At 38.9% G+C, this 24,386-nt stretch overlaps 1 protein-coding gene across 4 annotated transcripts in view; it reads right to left on the bottom strand.

The window, feature by feature from the left end:
- gramd1bb (GRAM domain containing 1Bb) overlaps positions 1 to 17,104 on the bottom strand; it is an 86,446-nt gene extending 69,342 nt beyond the window's left edge. For 2 of the 4 annotated variants that reach the window (XM_039622919.1, XM_039622920.1), the window contains exon 1: positions 16,935 to 17,104. Coding sequence is in view for 2 of the 4 variants with exons in the window: in XM_039622915.1 (XP_039478849.1) it covers positions 1,265 to 1,524 (260 nt within the window). In the remaining 2 variants the exon portion in view is untranslated. Of the gene's footprint in view, positions 1 to 1,264; positions 1,646 to 16,934 lie in introns of those variants that run through there. The other 2 variants (XM_039622915.1, XM_039622916.1) reach the window with 1 other exon arrangement.
- Between the last annotated feature and the right edge of the window lie 7,282 nt (positions 17,105 to 24,386).

Here is a 24,386-nt window from a genome sequence, read left to right as displayed (position 1 = left end):
TTAACTATTAGCAATTACCTTATAGCCACATTAGCCATCTGTTATTATTAAGCTAGTGCCTATGGAGAACAATAAAGCAGTAACATTAATGTGGAAGCAAATATTATCAGCCCTGCTCGTCTGTAACATTAATAGACAACGTTAATTTAACAGGATGAAACAATTGTTTGTACCTAAAAAAAGGGATATGTGCTTATTCCTAGATTGAACCTTGGAAAAGTCTACCAGCCACACACGACGCAGGAACAGTGACAGAGAGTGGCAGCAACAAAAATATGGCACAACGTTACCTGAAGCATAGCATCCACCTCAGACAAGATTAGAAGAAATTGGCTTTATTTTTTTTCTTCAATGCCTAAGAGAAATGTATACTTAGTTAAGTTGTTTGTATTATTACTATAGTAGTAGTATAATAGTAGTTTTTTTTTCTAAAAAGAGTATCAGAATTTTGTCATTATTTCCTCTGTGACATCAAAGTGTATTTTCTAGATATCAGTAACGAGTTAACTAGTTTCTTTTGCTAAGTCATTTGTTTATCTTTGCAAAATTAGATTATCTGCTACAAATAACATTCAGAGGCCACGATTGAACAATTGAGTGCGTTTGCAACATTATTTGTATTTGCAACTTAGAATACTATGACTTTCCTCATGCTGCACGCTTAATTACTTTATCTGAGATACCAGACTTTGCACGCACATACTTTCAAAGGAGGAAACCTTTTGATTATCTAAACCTTTTGATCTGTCTTCAATACTGTAATCAGATCAACCTTTTAAGCTATGAGTAAATGACTGAAAACATTACTGTGTATGCCTCTTGCATGCAAGAAGATGTAACTTGTTAATGTGGGTAACCTGTGGGCAGAGGTCAACACTCTGGTGACTCCATTAATGTTGTGCAACAATCTGTGCAATTTATTTTGTATTTTTTAATGGCTATTATGGCCCTTAATGTTCTTTTTTAGTTTAGTCTTTCTGCATACAGCACTTTGTGACTGTTTGCCTGTGCCACTTAACAAATAAACTTACTGACTTACTTATTAACTAACAAAATATGGACGAAAGACAAGCACAATCAGTACATAAGACTCAGCTAAACAGAGACCTAAAGGTTCAGTTATTGAAAAATACCATGCCAACAACTGAACTCTCAGGTTAGAGACACATCATTAGTGCACATAGCAGGAATTATGAAGCATCATGGAGGTATTAGGGAAGAAGAGGGGAATAGGGTCAGGTGAATAGAAAGGGCCCATACAAACCTGCTCTCACTGCCTTGCTCCTTCTTTTCTCTGACCTTCAGCCACTTCCTCAACAGGAAACGCTTACGGCGAGGAGATGCACTTGGTGTGGAGCACCTCGACCAGGAAGGAGCATCTTCGTCGCTTGATGGTGTGATTTCGATGGAAGGCAACTGAAGGTACTCCTTGGAGCTGGAACGGGATCTGGCTGTAAGATGACAGTTGGTCGGCCGCCCTCTTTCGATCTCCCTTTCACTGGGCACATTCCTCATGCGGCGCATTTTGAAGCGTTTGCGACGGAGGGTTGGTGTTGACGAGCTGGATCGCACAGAGCCATCTGACACAGCATTGTTTCCTCCATCGGAGTATGCTGGAGCATCTTTTGGCACACTCACCTGGAGTGAAGGAGGTCTAAGAGTGTCAGTCATGATTTTTGCCTAGCTCTCTAAATACTCCCCTAAAGCACTTCTTTTAAGATACACTGCTTAAGATTATTACAGGTCTTGCAATTCTGTGCCTTGAAGAATTGCAGAAAAGCTCAGGGCTGAACAAGTGAGGCACAGTTTAGATCCTTGACAACCTTTGGTAGACCTCCCATAGCCCCTTCAGGTCTTCTTGTTTATCTTAAAGCCCTTTCTGCATGCTAGCCTACGGATTATAAGACTGGCATAGAGATCCTGGTAGTAGATATCTAAGGCTTAACCATGTCCTTTTGCTGCTCTTCAGCTGTTGGTTTGTGTAGCTCAGTGGCCAGCTGACTGATTTAGAAGAGCAGTCTTGTGGCGGTGAACTCAGGCTGGAGAGAAGAGGGCTAGATTAGATAACAAAGGGGGCTTCTGTTCTGAGGCTAGCAGATGAAACATGTATAAGGTCTGTCAGGGAGTGTAACACAACTCCTTTGCTGGTTCTCCCTAGGGACTGGGAGGCCAAGTTACACACACACCCAACTACACATTTACTATGCCACTGTCCGAGAGCTGTTATTTTAGCTCCCGCTAATGCTAAAGGGAAGGCAACCACTGTCAGCTCTTGATTGCCGATTCCGATGTATGAGGTTGGGAGGCTGTTTGCCGTCACTTTGTGCTCATTTTGGCGATGCTGCAGGAAGACACTGTTGCTTCAGGCTGAAGTCCGTCTTGTGCCCCAGTGTGCCGTGCTCTCCACACAGTTAATGCCTACAGGTTAAAGGGAAGTGATAGGACTGCAAGGTAAAGGCAAGGCTGAGGATGATAATGGCCAAGTTAAGCAGTCACACACGCACACACAACCACACAGGCAGATAATCAAAAGAGGCAGGGCTTAATGTACAAGAACCCACACAGACGAAGGAAGACACCATGGACACCAATCACAGGAGACAGGCAGCACACTGTTCTACTCAACATACGCTGCCTACCCACCACCATGCACCAGCCTAAGTCTGTCAAACCACAAGGCCTTTGTTAAATATATACAAGACTATAAATTTTCTGCCAATGCCCACAAAAAAAGGAAAGGGAAAAAAAAAAAATCACATGTAATGGATCGCCTCTGCGGATCACTGTCATTGTAAACAGTGGATATTTGAGTGGTTGCAAACTGTTTTATGTGGTATATGTACCCAATAGAGAATCTTTCCTTATAATTCTGAAGATGACAATTCTTTCAGCAAGTGATTTTGAAACTGTAACGTTACTGACAGGTCCTTGATGTCTTGTTTTTTTGAATGAGAGCAAAACCACATGTGTCACTATTGTAAGTCTAGCTGTGAAGCAAAAAGAAAAAAGAACAAGAAAAAAAGTGAAATGCTTGCATGTTAGAAATCAACACAGAGCAAGTTGCCAGTACTGTGTGAGAAAAAGAGATACAAGTATCAACACATGCTCATTCCCAAATCACCAAAATACTAAGAAATGCTCAGAATCTTTTGCTGCCACATTTAAGTATATTTGTTTAAATGGGAAGGACAATGCTAGCTTACTTTTTAAAATTGTACTTATTTTACTAATTTAATTCAGAGTGGAAGATAAAAAACAAACAAACATATCAAATACATGAACTGAAAAACCATACTAGTCTAAGAAAATATTAGCTCAGACTAAATTTTATGGCAGCAACACATCTCGAAAAAGTTGAGACAGGGTCATGTTTGCCAGTCTATAAGCGTCCCCTCTTCTTTTAACAGTTTAACTGAGGAGACCAGTTTCTGGACTATTGGTGGAGGAATGTTGTCCTTTCCATGTTCTATTTTGAATAAAATAATGGTTTATGAAATTTGCAAATCACTGGGTTTTCTTTACTTTTTGCACAATGTCCCAACTTTTGCCAAATTTTATTCGCAGACTTTCTAATATTAGAAGGCAAACTTTTCTTGGGTATCACAGTGATCAGCCTGCTGGAGATTGGAAAAGTTTCTCATTCTGTGATGTCCAAATCAGCAGTGGCATAAACAGAAAATGCTCAGCTACAATCTCAAGGCTCAAGGTTTAATTAGGCTTAAGCAGAAACCAGTGCTTTAAAATGTGATGCCATGGCATCCTTACCATGTGTTGTATTTGATGAGTTGGGAGTGAGACTGCTACTGACAACATAGCAGACACAAAGTGAATAGTGAAAATAACCATCTGTGCTTTTCTCATAACCCACACCATTAACAATACTAACATGGTTGTTGTGCACATATGGCTTTCTCAGTTGGGATCTATGAGGTGAGAAACAAACAGAGTGGTAGTTTATGTGCCTGCTATAGTAAAGAATAGTGCACGTCATGTTTGCAGAAAGAGACTGAATAACATTACTACTGCTGTTTCTAATATTCCTATGAAAACTAATCATGTAATAATTAAACAGTTAAAGCCAGTCAATAATAAAGCACTTTAAAAATTTATAAACTTCATAAGGTGTCAAGATTAAATATCGTAGACAGGATCATCCAGAGTCAAAGATCTCATTGATTAGAAGCCCTGTTTTCTGTACAAGCTCTTACAGATTTAGAAGTATAAGAGAGGAATATAACCATGCAATACATTTGCCCAGAGAAAGTGAGAACATGAAAATCCCCTTCTTAAGTCAGAAAAGGCCTGATCTTAAAGATGATCCAGGAGTCATAATAGAAGTGGGATTTGCCGGCTGCACTCCAGCATTACAAAACATACTGTAAAGTCAAGAGGAAAAAAAATTCTCCAAGGTTTCTGGCAGAGTGTTAAAGCGGCGGCCAAACTGATAAAAATGAATTCATACCTTGTATCCTAAAATTGAACCTTTAACAGCAGATCTCTATCGTAAGTAGGACAAAGTTGGCTTTTATCCATCTGTGTTCGTAAGAAATCAACTGTGCTATGATAGTATGATTACACATAACACTTCAACTTCATCTGTGTGGTTAGAACCTCATTGGCAATGCGGAAAATAGGCCAGGTCTAATAATGGGTTGTTATTTTGACAGGATGCAAATATAAGCTTGTTCACAACTACGTTCAGCGGTTTTTAAAAAACAGGATGTAAACCACTCAAACCTTTTATTAGCTGCCTACACTTCCAACCCACTGCATCAACTGGCTCTACATGACTGAATCAAATAAAATTAAAGGAACCACTGATGCCAACACGCACCAACACTGAAGATTCACCATCATTGGTAACCATCAAAACATTGCTGAAGACATGGTAAACTACAGAAGCAATGATATGGAGCTGAAAGAAGCATGGGAGCATGAGATCTACTTAGCTGACTTTAAAACTTATAGTATGACAAAAGAAAACATGAGGAATAACTCTGTTTATGCAAGGAGGGCTAGTCAGCTAGCAACTGTTCAAAAGCATTATAGGAATGGAGGTATAATCTGGAGAAAAGAGGAATGCAAGTAAGAAGACAGAATACTGGTTTGACTGAGAAGGAGATGTGTTTCAGTGAAGCTGCAAGGAGCAGAGATAGTGAAGGTAGATGAGTTGAAATACCTGCGGTCAACCATCCAATGGTGGCAAAACCACAGGAGGCACAGCTGGAGGTGACAGAGTTAACATTTTCAATGGTAGTGAACAGGATGGACAGGGTTAGAAATGAGAACATCAGAGGGACAGCTCAGGCTGAGAGGTCTGGAAACAATGTGAGAAAAGTGAGGCTGAGATGGTTTGGACATGTGCAGAGAAAGCATAGTGGATATATCGGACAATATGTTGCCAGGCAGGAGGAAAAGAGGAAGACCACAGAGACGATTCATGGATGTAGTGAAGGAAGACACGCAGAGGGTTGGGGTGAGAGAGGAGGGTGCTGGGGACAGGATGAGATGCATGAGGCACTGTGGCAACCCCTAAAGGCAGTAGCTCAAAGAAGAAGAAGAAGAATATTTTGAGTGCAGATAAAAGCTGCAAATTCAACATGCTACCAGTAACACACTGCAGGGTTCCTTGCAATTTGTCATGTAAGATTATATCAAATATTCGGCTTAAAGCCACTTTATTGTTCAAAGATCAGTGCAGAATGGCAGCGCTGTTTAGTAGTCGAGTCAAATAAAGCCTTTCAGGAAATTCTTACAGTATGAAATCTACCCTAGCTATTGTTTATTTTTACTTGATGCACACGTGCACAGTCATGAAGATGATCATTTATCAGTGAGTGCAGGAACCCTGTGTAAAAAATTCATTGCTCACTATTTAAACTTAAAGGTGCTGCTACTCTTTACTATACATTCACACACATGTACACAATGACCTAGAGGCTGAGCATGGAAGTGGGGAAACATCATGCATTAATCATGGCAAGACAACGTGTCTCATTACAGTTTCACACATTCTAGCAGCCTCGGGTTGTACTCTGACACTGCTCGGCTCACACGCGAGCAGGTGATGTCATTTTTAGCATGACTGCGAGCTTAGCTTTGGTTGTTCTGTAGTTAAATTAAGAGATTAATGGTTTTCATTATAGTTATGCATGTGAGAAACACTGCTCTCTAGCTGGAGAGCATGTTGACACACCTGTCTAATATAATATTAAAATCCAGAGTGCACAGCAGGAAGGACCCGAATGGTCTAGCCATCTTGTGTCTCAGTGCCTTGTGCACTTTGCCATGTGGACATTAGCGGAGTCAACAGATGGGCCTACCACAGAGCGGCTTTGCTGTTACAGCTGAGAAGGCGATCGCAGTTTTCCATCACTGTAATGACTACAGAAGACAGGACAACCATGTGATTGCTTGCCTTTCACGCGTCATTACTGACCATCAAAGTTCAACTCTATTGTTCTCTGCATCTCTATTCTTAGCACTCTGTCCCTGTTAGCACAATGTCAAAGACTGTGGGCAGATTACAGAGGCATGCTAATGCCGATTAATAAACACTCATGAAAATACATGCAGCATAAAGTGCTCTGATTAGTCAAATGAATTCTTTACAAGAGCATAAAATATGCAGCATACAGGACTGGGACATCCATTTGACATGCAGGATAAAGTATATAAAGTGATATTAAAACTTTAGTTTTTATTACTTGTAACCATTGCTAAAGCACCAAGGTCTAAATTTATCAAATTGTATTTCATGCCCTATATGAACCTCAAATTAAACCTCAATCACCTGGTGTTTTGGTAAGTAATGCTACGTGTAATAACCATGGTATGGATGGTGAATTACAGCTTTTAAAGTGGATATTTCAGTGTGGGTGGTAGGAGCATATGGCAATAACAGATTTTCTTTTCTATTTTTTTAATAACAAGTGTGGGAATCAGGATCTAAAAGTTTCTCCATATGTGCATCTACAAACTCAAGTTTCAAAATTAAACTACCTACCAGAAAAGTTTGGGAATACTTCTGTGCTCCTCCAACCAAATTATTAGTGATCATGTTAAGTACATATTATGATGCATTTTAAAGTATTTATGGTCTTTCGACACGCTGAAAAAAAAAGAAGAAACTGAGTTAAGTTTGGTGTAATCGTAGCAACAACAACAACAACAAAATGTCAAAGACACTGAATAAAAATGGGGAAAAAATATTTTCACATAAAATATTTATCCACTGGCTCAGCCAATGTCTTTCTGCGGGCATGATGCGTTTTCCCTACTAAACAACCTATTGCTCATAGCAAATGGTATCTTTGAGCAGCTACATGCCGTTGGGAAACTCAGTAGTGTTGCAGAACTTTATAACACTGGATCTAGTTGGGTGATAGGCAAGTGTTACAGTACATCTTCAGTGGAGCTAATAGGATTATAAAACAGCACTAAACTACTGTATAAATCTCAGAAGTGCTCCAGTACCGCACGCTGACTTGAAAGAAGGAACACATTGTACTGCAAACGACATGTCCAGTGGTCTTTCTCTCGCTCCGTCTCTCTTTATCGGTTCACCAGATTTATTTTAGAAACTCGTGTTAAAAATGAATGCATTTTTTTCAGGAATAAAAAAAAAAAAAAGGTACATGTACAAGTGCTAAGCTAAAGGTCTTGTTAAAAGACCACCCTGAGGCATGTACAAGCTTTACCATGCAGCTTCCCAAAGTGCATCCTTCTTAATCGGAGCTGGCAAGCAATCCCATGTCCCATATTTTACTTCATGAAAAGGGCTGACTCCTTCTCTTGGAAGGCTTGCTGTACTGATCAAAACACCAGCTTTCATCACTTATTTAGATACTGTGCCTTCTAAAAATAACCTCTTAGACTATGAAACAAGCACAACTGTTTTGTGGAGCTGATTGTACGTTTAAAGGAAATTAAGAGAGATTCAGGTAAACAACCAGACATATTTTATTCTAACCTAGATATGCTGTGACTCACATTTGTAACTATAAAATAAAATATACACTCATTGGAACTGTTCTTTTTCCTGTTTGCCTTGCTGGTATTAGGTTTGACTCCCTTCAGAACTGCCTTAATTCTTCAAGGCATCAATTCAACCAGGACCCGGAAGCTCTCATTAGAGATTTTGGTACATATTGCCATGACAGCATCACACAGATGGTGCAGATTTGATGGACTCACATCCATGATGCAAATTTCCCTTGCAAATTGCGATCTGGTGATTGTGGAGGTCATTTGAGTACAGTGAACTCATTGTCATGTTCAAGAAACCAGTTTGAAATCTGCTGATTTGTTACATGGCATCTTGCTGGAAGAAGCCATCAGAAGATGTGGTAATAAAGCAATAGGTATGGTCAGGTAGACTGTGGCATATAAACAGTAATCAGTTTGTACTACGGGGCCCATGGCAGAAAAAATGGATCGAAAAGATGGATACTTTCATGTTGTTCATGCCAAACTTTACTTTTGACCATACAATTTGAATGTTGCAACAGAAAGAATTGAGAATCATTAGCATTAGCAATATTTTTCAAATCTCCTATTGCCCAGGTCACCAACAGACAGACCACAGTCCAGCTCAAGATCCAGACGCTGTTCTGGAGCAGTGCTGGACTTTTAAGAAAAATATTCTAGCTATCCAATACGCTGTATCTGTCGCAAATGACAGATTATGACTAGGGCAGGGCAATATGGCCAAAAATATTTATCACGATATATATTTGAAAATTTGCGATAACGATATAACTGACGATATAATTGACGTGAGACAAAATACTTAACTCCACAACTTTATTAGTGCAAAAAACCCCCCCAAAAACATCCATGTATTTTCACTTAAACAAGCAGCTGTTTTTTATGTGCATTAAAGCTATATAAAAATGTGTCATTGCCTAACATTATACCGGTATTACTGTGAACAGTATGATATGGCCCAGCCCTAATTATGACTCATTTTTAAAGACTAGTGAAAATTTTGTTTTTTTTTATCTTTAAGGGTTTTAGAGATATTCATGTTCAAACATTGCTTCAGATTTCAATTTGTGAAAAAAAAAATGGTGCCAAAGTGGGATGATGGTTCATTTTTAAAAGAATATATCGAAAACTATTTGATATATGAAGCTAAAATTTCAGAGCGCTCATTATGTTAAAACCTTGTACCATAAAGTCAAGTAGAAGGTCAAGCAGAAGGCCTGGTGAACCCTTCATGTCATAGTAAAAAATATATAATAAGCATTGTTGGAAAACTATTGAACAGAACATTCTTTCTTTAACTACATGCAGCCACTGATACAACTACTAGGCTCTATGATATGTCACCTAATGATATTCCAGGCTTTTACTTGAGGACATTTTCTCTAACTGGATTGTAATTAAATAGCCATGTTCTATAGTCCAATTTTGGTGAGCCCGTGCAACCTGTAGCCTCACTTTTCTGTTCTTAGGAGTGGTGCCTAGCATGACCCTCTGATAGCATAGTCGTCCGTTTCAAAATTTGACATGTTATGCATTCAGAGAGGCTCTTGCATACCTTGGTTTCAGGTTATTTGGTTGCTTCCCTATCAGCTTAAACCAGTTTGGCCATTCTCCTGTGTCTTTAAGCATCAACCAGGGATGTGATGATAGCAAAAATTTAGTAGTCGGTACCAATACAGACCAGTAGAATAACATGATTCTCTACAGCCTAGAGATTCTATACCTTGGTGGAGTCAGACTGTTTAAAACATTATTATATTTGGTTGATGGTTGCCGAGTACAAATTTATATAACGTTAGCCAATGCAAAGATTTTAACCTATGGAACGTACTTTTCAATGATTATGACAGCTGTATCAAATAAATGGTAAGGCACATTTCAAGATAAAAACGCAAGGTACTTCTATTCACTGTTTTTACTGCGTTTCTGTATCAATGATCCGGGTGGAGCTATCACGGCAGCTGCATTAGTTGTTTTTGCTGTGCTTGTGGGCATCCTAATCCTCAGTTTGAACATTAGCAGGTTATCTTAGCTGTGTCTGCATGCCTAAATACCTGAAGTTGCGGTCATGTAATTGGTTAATTACCTATTTGGGTTTACGGGTGGGTCAACAAATGTACCTAATAAAGTGGCCAGGGGGTGTGTGCTCACTTTTTGTCAGAACATTCATGTTTTAATGTTTCCTGTATTAAATCTAAAAGAAAATCAAAACAGTGACTAAGAAGAAATTTCCTAGTCATCTCAAACACAGGTAAATGCTATAATTTACTTCTTCTGGTCAGATACATCACCTTATAATCACCAGCATTCAAACATAGTAAGGGGGGGGCATTTTGTTGTTCACAAGAAACTCAAGAAAATTATGTCAGTACCACAGAAGGTCATGCCAAAACCACATGCAGTGTGCAACAGGAAAAGGCAAGTGCAAGAAACTTACATATTTTTCACAACGGAAAACCCCCATAACCTCTAGCTCAGTCAGTTCAACACCTAACACAATGCATACTTAAAACGCCCTAACCATTAAACCAACATGAAATAAAAAAATGTAGGCCAAACTTTCTTTATGCACCGTAAAAGGCACATCCATAGGACTATATATAATATACTCCGTGATAAGCTACTTAAATGGCAAGAATGCAGAAAAAAACTCAATGAGGTAAAGAAAACTGTCACTGAGAGTCATTTCCTGTGGAGTAGGAGGCATTTTCCCAGGCCTGACAACCACAGACAGTGAAGAGAACTAGGGCTGTCGGAAACCAGTAGACATGAGACGTTGAGATGCATTCAAATTGGTCTTACTAAGAACAAGCTGGGTATAGAACTGTTCAGGGCTGTTAAGCCAGGTTTAAAAAAAACCAAGAATGTGCCTGAAATATATTTGCAAAACAAAGAAAAGACTGATTAGAATCTGATCATGCTTATATGTATCGTGTGTTTGTGACAAAGGCTGATCGGATACCTACAGAAAACTCCAACACAAGACATGAAAGAGGAGTCTGGAGGTCGTCCCTTTGTTCAGCATCACACTAAATTACACTTAGTTTGCATAATCTGGTGACATGTTAATAATCAGACCTTTTTTCTGCATCATCCGATTGCGCAAATTCATAATAGAAAAATTAGCAGACTCATAAATACAGAAATATTTTACTATCCTGTAGATTAAATGTTCTCATTTAATATGTTCCTTTGTTCCTATGTTCCCACGTGTACACATTCGGTCTTTTTGTGCATCTGTTGTTTAGGAAAATAACCTGATTATATGTGAATGAGTCACCTAATGACATTAATTCCTTTGAAGGAATTTTAAGGCCCTGGACATTAATAGCTCAGGTGTCCTCCAACACACACATATTTTGGGATATTTTTTAGGATTAATTTTCATCCCAAGCAAGTCACTTGCTTTGATCAGTTAGGAAACTAATAACAATTCTAAGCATTAAAAAAAGGTTTTAAAATTTTAGAATGCAAAGGAAAAATCAAATCATTAATAAAATAATTTTAGAATGCAAAGGCATCAAAAAACACAGACTGAAAAAGCAACACCACTGATGATCTGCAGAAAGGGTTTTCCACCAAAGGTGTAATACTCATTTAGTACATAATGAAGTAGCAAGACTAGGATCCAGTCCTGAGTTGAAAATGACCATTTACAACAAAGTGAGCAATGTCAGAATCACAACACCAATCAGCATCAGATGGGTTTGGCTGCGGAGGGCTGCTAGCTGAAAGGTCAACGTTTTCCTTTATCACACACAGAAACAGTCAGTCTGGTCGTCGAGTTTAAGATTTTGTGTCACAGGTCTACGTAGCTTTATACAGGGACTTCACATCCTGCGTCCGATGCACTGCAACCTGTATGAACACAGACTGAAAATGTACAAACTGAGCACGTGCTTTTCAGGGAAACTTGTACCAGCAGGAGCACATTACAAAGCTTTCTGATTCACACTGTTTTATTGGAAGCAGAAACCCAGGTTTCATAAAGTCAGAGTATCCAGGTGCCAAAGGATCAAAGCTTTGAAGCAGAGGGGCAGTGAAATTGTGAAGCTCAACGTCCCGGGTCAGCCCTGAGAAAGTAATAATGGTATTTCTAACCAGCAAAATCAACAGCTTGTGACAGACAGAGATCCTCCAGCCTGTATTACCCTTCAAGGACCTGCAGTTCAAAAAGTGCGACAAAACAGTCCTCTGATTTGTGGAGAGACCAATCAGATGACAGGAAGAAAAACAGATGCAGAAGACTGAAATACATTTTAGAATCTTTTTAACATACAAATCTGTAAAGGATTTACAAGTACAAAACAAAGTACAAAATATTTTAAAATTTTGAGTGCTGTTGAAGCTCAAAAAAGCAAGGCTCAGATGCAGACAAAGGCCAAAAAGTCCTCTGAGGGAAGCAGAGAACAAAGAAGGATTTTAGAAGGCTGTGAAAATGAAAAAAGAAGATGCCAAAGGAAGTAAAGCAAAAAGGGACGGAGACGTGAAAATGGACGCTCAGGCTGAACCACCTTTCTACACCCGTTCTCCATCTCCTTCAAATTACCTCTCCATCCTCCCTCCATTACACCTGTGTCTTTTCTCTTTCCTTTATCTTTACTTTGCTCCCATCACCTCCACCCTGACCCCACTCTACAGAACCACTTTACCTCTGCTTTACTCCCTTGATTCCCCAAACCTCCATATATTATATCTATATTACCCCTTTCCTCATATATCTATATCTAACCTCAGAATGGTGGCTCAGTGATTAGTATGCACCTCTTCCACCTTACATTTCAACCTATGCAGCCAGGTTCTTCTGAAAATCATTAGAGGTACTTTAATCATCGATATAAATTATATATTATATTATAATAATTAAAGCTTCTGCATCTATCTACAAATTTAAGTAAACAGAATAGAGTCCAACTGCACTACATTGTGGCTGTTTATTAAGATTTAACATGATTAAAGTTCTGAAGCACATTTCTAAAGGATTATAAAGAAAATTTAAGTGCCTAACGTCACTGACAGAGCTGACGAGTGCTGGGGAGTTTCATTTACTAACTCTGACAAACCACAGTGAAAAACAAAGTTCATTGCCTCCTTCAGGTAGAAGTTATTTCTGCAGAAAAATGCGCCCCATCAGTGTTATATGCATTAATATTATTGCTGTGTAGATGTTTAAGGTGGGGTTCAGTTTAAATGCCTGATATTCTGTTGACCATACAGTAATGCATCATGCTCTGTAAAATGACATGTTTGTAGTGTGGCTGTTGTGGCTGACCACATCTCTCAAAACAGCATTTAATCATGAGAAAAACAGGCCTACACACCAATTTTTAAAAAAGGCTATTAAAAGTGTCTCCATAGGTGCAGTGGTTTATATGTTTGCCTACCAAACCAAACATGTAGAGATACCTGCAGTGGTGACCTCTTGTGAATTAGAGTGCAGCCAAAACTAGCTCATCTACAGGTGGTTCAAAAAATGCAATGATGCATCTGGTTGAGTTTAGTACATTCAATCAACTGTGCCAATTGTGCCTGCTTCATTAAATCACAAGTCAACCTTCCCTGTCCATAAGCCAGGCTTTCCTTTCCAATGTGTTAAGGCCCAAAAGGTTGATTCTGTTCATCTGGACGTAGCGTTTTCAGTGGGAGAAACGTTTCGTCACTCATTCAAGTGACTTTTTCAGTCTCAGTAATGTGTTAAGGGTTCTCAATATTACATTGTAGTCAGTTGATAACCTCAGTCATCACCTCAATGCAATCTTGAGCTCACACCTTTACTCATGCAGCCTCAATGGTTCACATGCTGGCACGGTGGGACAATGTGTCACAAAGGATTCACACCTTCTTTCAGGAATGACCCACATCTTGTTTCACACCTTGGCTCATGGGACAACAGATGCTGAACAGTGGGTTAATGACCCACGGGAGGACAACCCCACTAGGGTTAAATACCTATGAATCTCCATTAGGCAGTTTTGGAATTTAAAAGAAGCCTCTTGGATAAAAAGTGAATGAACTGAAATGAAACACACACACCTTCATACATGTCACTACCAAGAACTTATCTGCAGTATTTCACACACACACGCACACCTTCAGGCACCGAGCTACTTTTTGCACAATCCTTAATAGTTGTGCACAATACAATAGTATTTTGCACATTTCCATTGCACTGTCTTGTGTCTGTATCGTCCTGTTCTGTCTAGTGTTGCGCCGTATTGTCTTGTTGTTTTTGCAATTTTTGCACTTTGCACTTTACACAGTCCTGTGTTCGTCTGTTATGTGTCATATGTAGCACCAGGGTCTCGGAGGAACGTTGTCTCCTTTCACTCTGTACTGTACCACTGTACATGGTTGAAATGACAATAAAGCCACTTGACTTGAAACACTTTTACAACCAAAAAGGAGTCCAGTCGAGTTCTTTCAAAGCACTCAAGATGAACAGATCATAACTTCACAGCAGTGAAAGCAGAGGTAGAGACAGTCCCATCAAAGACCTGAGGTTTATCCAGACAATCAAAAACAACAAGATGTTCAAACAAGGTGTAAACACACCCATCCATGAAAACGAAAGAAACCATAGACTCCAATGGCTTTGCATCAAGCTAGTTTCCAGCGATAGCCAAACGGGGCCACAAGATGGAAGTAATATACAGGATGGAAACAAACAATAAATGAGACGAAGGCTGTTTGAGATCTAAGAAGAGAGATCACTTTCACTTTGGTATCTTTTAACTGACGTCTATTTGCATGACTTGCTTGCCCTAAGAGAACACCAGTGATACAAGGTAGAGACATTCACTAAGCATATCACTTGCAGGCATTTAGCAGTATTACAGCAACAATTTACAGCCAAATGATAACTAACTTAGTTCAGTAAGTTCCCTAAAACAAAGTCTGTCATGCCACACTTCCTGCAGTCTTTATCTCTGCTGCTTCCTTGCCTAAACCACACAGTAGTAGAGAAAACCCATCTAACGCAGACTATTTCCTGCTGTGCGCCAAATGTAAGAAAGGACGGCTGTGGATAGCAACATGACTCTCCCGAAGCTGACCAAAATTCATTGTTTGAGTGACAAAGGAACAAAATCCATCATTAACAGTCCCTCTGAGGTAATTTTGAGGCAACTGTAACAGCTTCTAAAAAACTAAATGTTTTAGCGGTTTTACTTCACAAGTGCTATATATGCATTAGGACTGCTGTGTACTACAAATAAGTAGGTTTTTGGAAGGATTCCAATTTTTGTGCTAAACTTTGATACGTGAATCCCACGGCTAGGAGCTGAAGGTTTAAAGTGACCAGAAACAATCGTTTTATTAGAGTTTGTTTAAGAAATCAATCTGAACTGTTCCTTTGGTGGACTCAGTTTTACAGATTTTCTCCAGCTCCAAATGTCAATGTTTGTACTGTATGAGTGCCTCACAAAGTGAATGGCACACACACACACACACACACACACACACACACACACACACACACACACTGAGTGAAAAAGATTCTGCTGTGCACACTGAGCTTTAGGCCCCCTGAAGACTTTTTTTAACACATGCTGTGGTGATGCGCACATGCCGCACAGCAGACATGTCCTCTCAAACAGCTGGACAATCATGGTCACATTATAAAACGTACCAAATAAGGATCTATATCCTTTAAGTCACCACCACACGATATTCAATGCTCACACAAGATCAAGACCCACATTTTTTTCCTCTCCAAGACCTCAATGTACCACCAACCAGTCACTGTTGTAGTATTCATGTTATATGTAACTTCTACGTGAGCACTGGACTCCACACGATCCCCCTCAAAGGGTAGCCATAGATCACCAAAAGAATGAAGAAATGTCTGTATTAATTACGTCACTCAGACCAACTTACTTTATATAAAATAAATGACTAACAGCATAGCACTCCGTGTCAAATGATTGTAACCAAAATAAGCACACAAACTACATTTACAGCTACTGGTTAAGATGCTTTAGTTTAAAAAAACGATTGCAAGGACACAAAAAGGTGAACTAGGAAGAGACCCAGTCTTTACTAAACATTACAAAATCTAATTTTGGACAGCTCTAGAAAAGATTATGTGGTCAGTGGAAAAAGTGAAAGAACAAATACTGATGAGCAAATCAATGAGAACTGAAAAATGGAAAGGAAGGGAGTGTGCACAAAGGTTCCTTACAGCTTCTTGTTTCTTGTATACACATATAAATAAGGTCAGTTAAGTGATTTGTGGGTGTAATGCACGTGTCAACACATTGCTGTAAGTACAAAGTAAGACCAAGGTGAGACTTGAGGTTTATATCTGAAGTGTGAGGAGAACTTAACAACAAGGCAAGTAATCTCTTTATGAAACACGATAAAAAAAAAAAAATGGCTAAAAACGTAAGTATGGTCATATTTTACTTCTATACGTCTGGCAATAAAAAGTTTACAATTTGGATGGCAAGATGGAGTCTGAGATGATGCGAGCCGGGGATCGAACCCGCATCCCTGCTCTGTGGCTACAGCTTCTTTTATTACAGTTAAAAAGTACTAGGTGGCCTATTTCTCTTCACTGGGTTCGTTGGATGCGACAACATCCAGTTTTATAACTTTCTCACAAACAGCCTCTGTCTCCGAGAGCGAGTGGCAAACTGGACAGGAACAGCAAGTGCATTATTATGATGGTCATGATTAGAGTCCTTGTCTTCTCACAGCCATGTGGGAAATATAGTCTGCATTCATTCCAAATTACGACGCGTCTTGCGCTGCGGGATAATCAGCGATCTGTTTACTCGGTTTATTCAATAAAAACTCGGCAGAAGTTGTAAATTATTGACGCGCGTTGTTTCTTCTTCCGCCTGTTAGACCTCTTAATGATCCCCGAAGCAGGTAACAAGACAGCAAACCTCGAAAATCCACCGACAAAAGAAAGTGTGACATGTTTCATCAAGGTCTGACTTTACCTTTTGTGATTCTCCGTCGCCGACTTCCACAAACTTATCCGTGCACTCGGCTCTCAGACACACACGCACAGCCAGGCTGAGAGGATAACTTCACAGACGGTCCTCCATGCTTACAGGTAAAACAAATCCGGTGACGTCTGCTGCTTTGCTGGCCCAGCCGAATAACAAACTCAAATCAGTGCATCTCGGAGGCGGAGATCCGTTACTTCACGGATGAGAGCCGCAGAGAGCAGACCACTGAGCGGTGACCTATCAGTGTCTGGCCAAACACCATTACTGACCTCCCTCCTTTTAACCTCTTAGTGGCCATCTCCGTCTTTCTACATCTGCATGCTTCTTTTTAGTGTGTGTGACATTATTTGGGCTATAACGTTCATGCTTCAGGAGAAAAGTCAGGAGATCCTCTAAATAACCACACATTTCTGTTATTCAGTCAGGACACATGCTTCCATTAAAACGAAACCCGTTTCATCTGAAATGTGCACATGTAAAACTGCTGAAAACAGCTGTAGTCCAACAAAGTTTTAATCTTTCATTAATTTAGAGCTTGTAATTGGCCTATGAGACACAAAAATGCACAAAAAATAATGCAAATGTGGATCCATCTTCTTTAATATGATACACACAGATCATCACTGGCACAAATGACCAGTTTTCGGCTGTCACATAACTTCAAAACAATTAACATATTTTATTAAGAAGTATTTATATCCTACCTAAAAGTTCTAACCTTTGTTGTGTCATCACAGGCCATTCGTCCTATAAAGTGCTGCAACAGGTATCCTGTTTGTGAGCACAAAAGGCATTCAGAGGCAGAACATCGAGCAACATCCAAAGTCCACGTTCGCTCTACCTGTTCATTTTCACACGAAACAGATAATGATAGATTTCAACTGATGCTGACCAGTTTTAAAGGAAAACACAATGGAAGAAGATTACAGTCAACAGAGACTCGTTATGTCTCGGATCATGAGGTCTGACCTTCTCTGCCTCCTTGGGAACAAAAGATTAAAGGTTACGGACAAACAATGTGGGCAGTCCGTCTGCCGGCGTCTGCTCAAACGGTGTGTGTTTACTGTATGCATTTGTGCGTTTCCACACATTCAAAGAGTGTGACTTTTTTTCTGTGGCTTCGTGCATGCAAAAGACTATTTGTTTCTATCTGGCAGAAACAATTTGCCTCTTGGATTCTGTGGACAGCCGGAACAATGTTTCTATTGATTAGAGAGTGACAGAGGAAGAAAGAGAGAGAGAAAAAGACAGGCAGTCCAACAGATGAGACAGAGACAAATTTACTGTAACTATCTGATTACAGTCAACACCATTCACTGTCAAAAGGGCAAAAAGCTTCTGGGAAAGCTGACTGGAGACACTCAGATCTGTCAGTTTGCTAACTGGGCTGCAAATGGCCTTTCTATTACGGTGATACTGTGTGCAGATTTATAATATATTATGCACTAATATTTTTGTATTTCCCAAAGACTTATTCAAATTTCAGTAAATTCTACCTTTTTGTTTTTAAATTTTCATTTCTCTGCAATTTCTTTCCATGGAAAAACAGATCTTTTAATCGCTCGCCTAGAAAAATAAGGGGAGTAAAATCAGTCATGTGTGATGTTATGTATGCAACATCTACTTGCATGAAGCTCAGTCTAATGCTTAGAGCCAGAGAAGCATGGTACATATAGACAATTAGCCTCACGGGTGAAAATCACCTAATGAAATTAAGATAAGATATATTTGACACTGACAGCAAAGTAAATCAAATACTTGACTTAAGGGTGGTTAATTAACTACAGCAAATTTACACTAAATTGGAAAAAAATTGAGTGTTTATTGAAGCTTCTGACAATAAAAAAAACAAACTAGATATTAATTTGCATATATGAATTTTAATTTGTATCACATCTGCTACATCTGGCATTTTCACTGGAAAAAAAACAATCACACTGATGATGTTGAAGTTTAATAAACTCACAAAAATGGTTTGTATCAAATATGATACAATAGGCATTACGGGGTTAAAAGAGGGCATTACATTTAGTCCACTGTGCATTGCAGTCACTGACTTAGACACATTGTTTGTGTCTAAGTGAATGAATTCATGATAGAAAGGTGCACTACTGTGTTTGTTAAGTTGAGGCCTAAAATAGCTACTGTTTGATAAGACTCCAATTACACTGTGAAAGTGTGCTGCTACATTCAGTCAGAGCGCAGTAGGAAATCACTGTCGGTGCTGTTGTATTGTGCAATCACTGAGATTAATTCATGTCGCACACTCTGACCGCCACCCATTCATACATAAAATTCTGCCTTAGTTATGCATTAATACACCTGCACTGAGTGGCTGCAGTGCTTTTTGCATACAAATACACTGGACAAATAAGTGAATTTTAGTGTAAAAAATAATTCCTGAATTAATTTACAAATGTGTAGCCACTGCCAATTTTATCTGATTAGCCGTCTGTGTTTTGAAATAAATGCATTACACAGCACTTTCAAAATCTTCCCAAATTATACGCAAAGTAGTATCCATAGGATGTAGAGTGCACGACTCTATTCGCACAATTATGAATTATGCAAAATGTCACAGACTGTTGCTACATTTAGTGATACCGATCACGATTTTATTCCCATATTAGAGGAAAAGGATGGTGGAGGGAGCTGTATCACCTGCCTCACTGGTGTATCGCAAGGTATGGCTTCAAAACTTGAACACTGTTATTTTGTCCTCTGTTCATGTATGCGCTAATGAGTCTATTCAAGATGACTTGATGACTTTGACATACCCTTTAATGTCACAACTCACTGCTTTGCTGGGTAGAAATTTGTCACTTCCTTTCAACCTTATCTCTTCATCTCTTCTCCTCCAGCTATACCTGCTTATCTGATTAAAGTTTTATCATTTTTGTTGCCTTGTATGTCAGCTAGTTTAACTAAATTTCTAGTGTGGTGAGCAGTGTGATTTTATATATACATTAGATGTAGTAAATTAATGTGTATAATGATACTGGACCACCATGTCGAACTGGATAATTCTGTTTGTTTGTGTGAAAAGAAAGAATGCAAAAGAAAAGCCCCGAGCTGGGGAAAGAAAGAAAAACTGTGGCACATTGGTATAAAGTCTGCAGACATTACAATCATGGTATAGTAAGTACACTGTAAAACAACTAGCAATTGTTGATCTCAGTAAACATTTTCAGATTTATTCAGAAATAAAAACTTCATCCTATAGTTGCACTAATAGGTTTTTTCAAAGCTGTATATAAAAGATTTCTGAGTTACACAGAAGACTACTACAAAAGCAGACTGCCAAAGCCACAGATAATACTTCAATTGTTGGGACACAGTTCAAACAAAAAAACCAAAAGGTTTTAATGACAGGCCTGATCATTGGATCACGGTTGCATCATGAATTGCATGATATGATGATTGCATCATCATATGAATAATCTGTAAAGATCATAACATTCATTAGGATGCTTTTACTCAATAACAGTTCCAGGTATGCATGTAGTTAAGAGAAGATGAACTGTGACGTGATGTTGCAATCATTTCAGGAAGCTAAGAGCCGCTGTGAACTGACAAGTGTTACTTTAAAAGGTTTTTTAAATCTTTAAAACTTTAGGCTTTGAAGTGACAATTTAACTGACAATTACATATATTTTAATTAAATTTCTGAGTAGGAAATTTAGTAGGAGTTGAAATATACTCAAAATTTCATTCAACAGTATAGTATAACACACCTATGTTTAACTAGCATTCCTGAAACACAACTATAGCAACATGAATAACCTAGATTTGCCCAGGCACAGTGATCGGAGCTTTCATTATACGGTGGTTAATTATAAGTTGCTTTTATAGTGTTTTTCTACTCTACTTGAGCCCTCAGAGTGCTTTGTACAACTGGCCTCATTCACCTGTCACACACATTGATACGAGCGCATTATTTCCATCAGTGCTCTCCATCAAGCATTCACACACACATTCAAACTCTGATGGATGCACTGGGGAGCAACTTGATGTTCAGTATTTTGCTTGAAGACTGGAACAGCAGCCAGGAACTGAACCATCAACGTTCTGAGTGAGTGTGAACACTGAACAGTGAAAAGCCGAGAAAAACTCAAATGTACTGAATTAAGTTCACTTGCTATTTTTGAGTTTTCTGGGCTTCCCTTTATTCATGCAGTATAGAGTATGCTCTATGATATCTTTCGCTGACTATTTGGCAGATCCAAAAGAATGGGGGGGGGGGAATCTGTTATTTTTTCCTGCCGCCCCCTCCAAAAAACTGATTCATGAAAAGACTCCCCTGCATTTGTTTGTGCAAGATATGAGGTAATGAACATACAGAACAAGTGTGGGGTAGAGACAACTTGGCTTAGTTTCCATGGCAACAATGGGAAGATGAATGACTGATCATTGCTATAATTAATAGCGTTAACATCAGATTATTAAAGTTTGCTCACTAATTTGATTTCCTTGACAAATAGTTTGAAATGATCTGTATTTCAATAAATAACTTGAGCTGGATGTTTTTCCTGACGACATCCTTAAGGACTAATGTAATGTTTACTTCTTCATGTCAGAGGAGGTTTTGCTTTCCCTCTTGAGTACAAGTACATACACGCGCATATGTATACAAAACTACACATACACACAAATGAATGATAATCAAATTCCAGAAAGTAATTATGACTGGTATGATTTTGCAGTCAGGAAATCATATGCTTTCTGCCACTTCAGAGTGTGTGTGAATTACACCCACAGCTTCTAAAGATGAATGTGAAAATTTGCCAAACCTTGCATACCTCTTTAATGTCAGTCTGTGGTTTAAGGTTTATCAATAATCATTATGTAATAGATATTAGTGACATAATAATGTCATTAATATCTATGGACATTCAATTGCAAATAAAGACAGATAACCGAAAATTTTGGTGATTGAAACAAGTGCAAAAGAATCATCTTTCAATTTTTAGGTTCTACACATCAGGACACACACAAACACAGTCTGCTCCAACAACACATGATATATTACACCATAATATTTTTATTTAACAACAATGAATCTAAAATGCAACCCAAACAGCTTGTCATGAACTTTCTGACAAAAAGTCTCAGTGCATTGTTTCCATAATTTGCATCTCGTCACTAAGTCTTTATGGAGCATGAGTGAAAATGTGAGTTTCTAACGCAAACAAATTGCTTCAACTAATCAAACTCATCCGACCGGGCAAACTCTAATTTCAAACATCCTGTTGCGGTGTCACAACATAGCCAAAGAAAAGAGATAAGTATTGCTTAAAAAAAAACAGATCCTCATCACTTTCTGTTTTTTCATTTCCTTACATAGCACATTGCAGACCATAAATCCACAAGATTACAGCAAAATGTCATTTGGATGTTATGGCATGCCACGGTTATATATGAACAAGCTGTGACTCCCTGGGTAACAAAATAAATTAGATTACTAAGTTTTTTTTTTTGTTTGGTTTTCCTGACAGAGCCAATGTGTCTTCATGCTGGTTTGACTGTGCCTCTATAACAGTAGACTTTAGCATACTGGACTTTAAATCAGTTTAAGTACGACAACACAATGAAGCACCTCAGAGAGCGATGCTGCTTATTGTTCTGTGGTGCTGACACTCGATTGGCTTTTTCAAAATTTCAGCTCTTCAGTCTCTTTTGAAGAGCTTTTGGCAGATTGGCTCCAGTTCTTTTCAGCGACTGAATATGCTAAAACCTTTTTTATTTTTTTTTATTTTTAGTGACAGAATGTTCGGCTGAGCTGTTGCTTCTACAACACTCTGAAAATATTCATCGATAGGAGCGCAGATCTCACATGTGACTCCTCAATATGTCCCTTTGGCTGTGTAGTTGTGCATTTTGTGGTTTTAGAGCAAAATGCTGAATTTATATGTAGACTCTATTTAAAAATGAGTTGTAAATGTAACAGTGTTTACCGTTACCTTTAACAATAACGCTGAAGACGCTCATTCTGAGAAATCTTTGAATCTAATGCATTTTAGATGGGAAAGAATCAAAAGAACAACCCGCTGAATAAAACCGTTCAGTGTAAGTTAGGGATGCTATAAAGTCTCTGCTTAATTAAAGTCAGCTGGTAGGCTGAAGTCAGAGCTATTTCTGTTATCAGACAGACTGATTTTTTAAATTGTTGGAGACTTGAAACTAACTCGATGTCTGTACAGTATGATGCCCAGGGGTGCTACTTCAGGGCCTGGAATGAGTATTTCTGGCTTCCAGAGCTGTTTGATGGAAGACATACACTTTGACCATTGGTTAACAATAAATACAGCAAACATTTCACTCTTTTCTATCTGACCAAATTATACAAATAATGCTTACTGGTCTATAATTAGGGCAATAATGTTTTTGGCCTACGATGCAGTTTTTTAATGTTTTGCCTCTGTACACCACCACAGTGAATTTTAAATCAAACTATAAGTGAATGAAATGTAGACTTTCAGCTTTAATTCAAAGGTTTAATAAAACCTTTGTTTCTAATAAAAAGAAACAATTATTAGAAACAAAAAATTGTTTCTAATAATTTGAAAATACTTTGCATTTAACGACTGTCCAAAGTCTAAAACCCACTGACGTCACCAAATGCTGCGTTTCCTTGTTTGAGATGCTCTGTCAGGAGCCACCTTCAGTTGCAGCTTGTTTGTGGATCGTTTCGTCTTCACTAACTGAAAAACTGCTCTATTGGATTGAGATCATGTGACTGACTTGGCCAATGAAGAATATACATTTTCTTTGCCTTGAGACACTCTTGGGTTGCGTTGCAGTATGCTTTGAGTCATCATTCATTTGTACTGTAACGCAATGTCTAAACCACTGGCAACAAAAGTGAGTACACCCCTAAGTGAAAATGTCCAAATTGCGCCCAATTAGCCATTTTTCCTTCCTGGTGCCATTTTCCCTTGGAGGGGTTAGAGTGTGAGAGCAATAGCACCAAATTCAATACACCTAGGCTATAAGAATATTGCCAACACCCTGAAACTGAGCTACAGCACAGTGGTCAAGACCATCAAGCAGTTTAACAGGACAGGTTCCCCTCAGAACAGAACTCGCCATGGTCGACCAAAGAAGTTGAGTGCACGTGCTCAGTGTCATGACCAGATGTTGCCTTTTGAAAATAGATGTATGAGTGCTGCCAGCATTGCTGCAGAGGTTGGAGGCGTGGAGGGTCAGCCTGTCAGTGCTCAGACCACACGCTACACACTGCATCAAATGGCTATCGTCCCACAAGGAAGCCTCCTCTGAAGATAATTGTTACGACCCGGCTCATAGCCGCAACATAAAAGAAGATGAATACCAGATTGTGGGATGAGAAGAGGCTTTATCTTAAAATGGACAACCAGGTTGGCTAAAAATGGCTGGTGCCGCTAAGGCAAACACAACAAAAGAGATGGACAAAATGGTAAA

The sequence above is a fragment of the Oreochromis aureus genome, linkage group 14 (genome assembly GCF_013358895.1).
Source record: "Oreochromis aureus strain Israel breed Guangdong linkage group 14, ZZ_aureus, whole genome shotgun sequence".
Classification (NCBI taxonomy): Eukaryota; Metazoa; Chordata; class Actinopteri; order Cichliformes; family Cichlidae; genus Oreochromis; species Oreochromis aureus.
The sequence above is the reverse complement of the archived record's forward strand: the minus strand, read 5'-3'. Positions and strand labels throughout refer to the sequence as shown.